This window comes from Amphiura filiformis, chromosome 1 (assembly GCF_039555335.1).
Source record: "Amphiura filiformis chromosome 1, Afil_fr2py, whole genome shotgun sequence".
Classification (NCBI taxonomy): domain Eukaryota; kingdom Metazoa; phylum Echinodermata; class Ophiuroidea; order Amphilepidida; family Amphiuridae; genus Amphiura; species Amphiura filiformis.
In genome coordinates, this window is record NC_092628.1 from 6,606,654 (window position 1) to 6,608,296 (window position 1,643).

At 33.2% G+C, this 1,643-nt stretch overlaps 1 protein-coding gene across 1 annotated transcript in view; it reads left to right on the top strand.

Moving 5' to 3' along the window:
* The first annotated feature begins 1,395 nt into the window (after positions 1-1,395).
* Positions 1,396-1,643, top strand: part of LOC140154953 (medium-chain acyl-CoA ligase ACSF2, mitochondrial-like) — an 86,755-nt gene continuing 86,507 nt past the window's right edge. The window contains exon 1 of the mRNA XM_072177617.1: positions 1,396-1,626. Coding sequence (XP_072033718.1) covers positions 1,453-1,626 — 174 coding nt within the window. The 5' untranslated portion in view covers positions 1,396-1,452. The remainder of the gene's footprint in view (positions 1,627-1,643) is intronic.

Genomic DNA, 1,643 nt, shown 5'->3' on the forward strand with positions numbered 1-1,643 from the left:
TCGTGCTATCAGGTATTTTTATTTTTGAAAGTATATGTTATACAAATGAAGGGGTGGGTGTAATATAGTCCTAACCCTCCCCCTTTTTTCGGTGCACTTGTTACTGGTTTCAAATCAGTTGCAGTTAAAACATATAGATTGGACAACTACTTAATCCATTTTTATAAAACGTAATCCTTATATGGTACTTATTAAAATAATGTGTAATTTTTGCACCAATATGAACTTATTGGCATGATTACAGCTATGTAATGTTCCCTGTTTTTCTTCAAAAAACCGACTTTAAACCTGGGGTCCTAGATTTTCTATGAACAACAACTTTGATCTGAAATCATTGAGAATGTGTTTCTTACATCAACAACGACTAGATTCGATATTTTTTTTCAAAGAAATATCCATCTCATAAGTAGTTCTAGAAAGTAGTGTGGAATTCTTGGGGCAAAAAGGTCCTAACCCACTAATTTACAAGTGACCGGTTTGTGTGTAAAAAATTGTACGAATGATTTCAACAAAACAGTTAGTCTGTTGAAGAAAGCCTATACATTATGCTTGTATACTTTACTTATGGGAATTCGCATGTACTTGGTCAAAAAACAACTTATCGCGAAACCAGTAACATGTGTTTTAGGTTGATTAGGACTTTATAAACACCCACCCCTTCAAATATTAACTGTCTTTGAGTATAATCACGAGGTGAAATATGGATTGTTCCATTTCACGAGCCGGAAAGGCGAGTGGAAGAATACATCTTTCATCGAGAAAGAAGGAAAGAAGGAAAGAAGGAAAGAAGGAAAGAAGGAAAGAAGGAAAGAAGGAAAGAAGGAAAGAAAGAAAGAAAGAAAGAAAGAAAGAAAGAAAGAAAGAAAGAAAGAAAGAAAGAAAGAAAGAAAGAAAGAAAGAAAGAAAGAAAGAAAGAAAGAAAGAAAGAAAGAAAGAAAGAAAGAAAGAAAGAAAGAAAGAAAGAAAGAAAAAAGAAAGAAAGAAAGAAAGAAAGAAAGAAAGAAAGAAAGAAAGAAAGAAAGAAAGAAAGAAAGAAAGAAAGAAAGAAAGAAAGAAAGAGTAAGAAAAACAATCGCATTATCGTTTTCACTCTAGCGTACGTTTGGGGCCTATTTGACTGATTGAAACGTTCGAAACGACACCGCGACTGTCAAGGTAAAATTTTTTTTGTAGTTTTGTTATCGCTTGTTTGGTAAATATTCACTTTCCCAGGGTCAACAGAGTCAAAGTCTGCCACTTGAGCTGTATTACGTTTTTTTGTTTATAACAGTCATTTATAGAATTAACAACGTTATTTAAACAAGGATTTATTTAAACAAAGATTTATTTAAACAACGATATGAAGTGAATTTAATCTCAAATTGGTAGCATGCAACAAGTAGTCAAAAGTGCAACTTCGTCTATAAGTGAGTAGTTTAGTATAGTACATTTGAAGCAGTAGAAATCACGAAAATGGCAACAGAAAAATTGACGAAGAGTTACCTCCATGTCCCTCGTAAACAGCCCTTTATTGGGATGTCCATGGGACAACGGTTGTATCAATTGGCGAACAAGTATGCAGATAAAGAAATGTTTGTGTTTTATGTCGACAAAGAGAGGATTACTTTCAAACAAATGAAAGAACAGGTATGTAAATGTGTAGC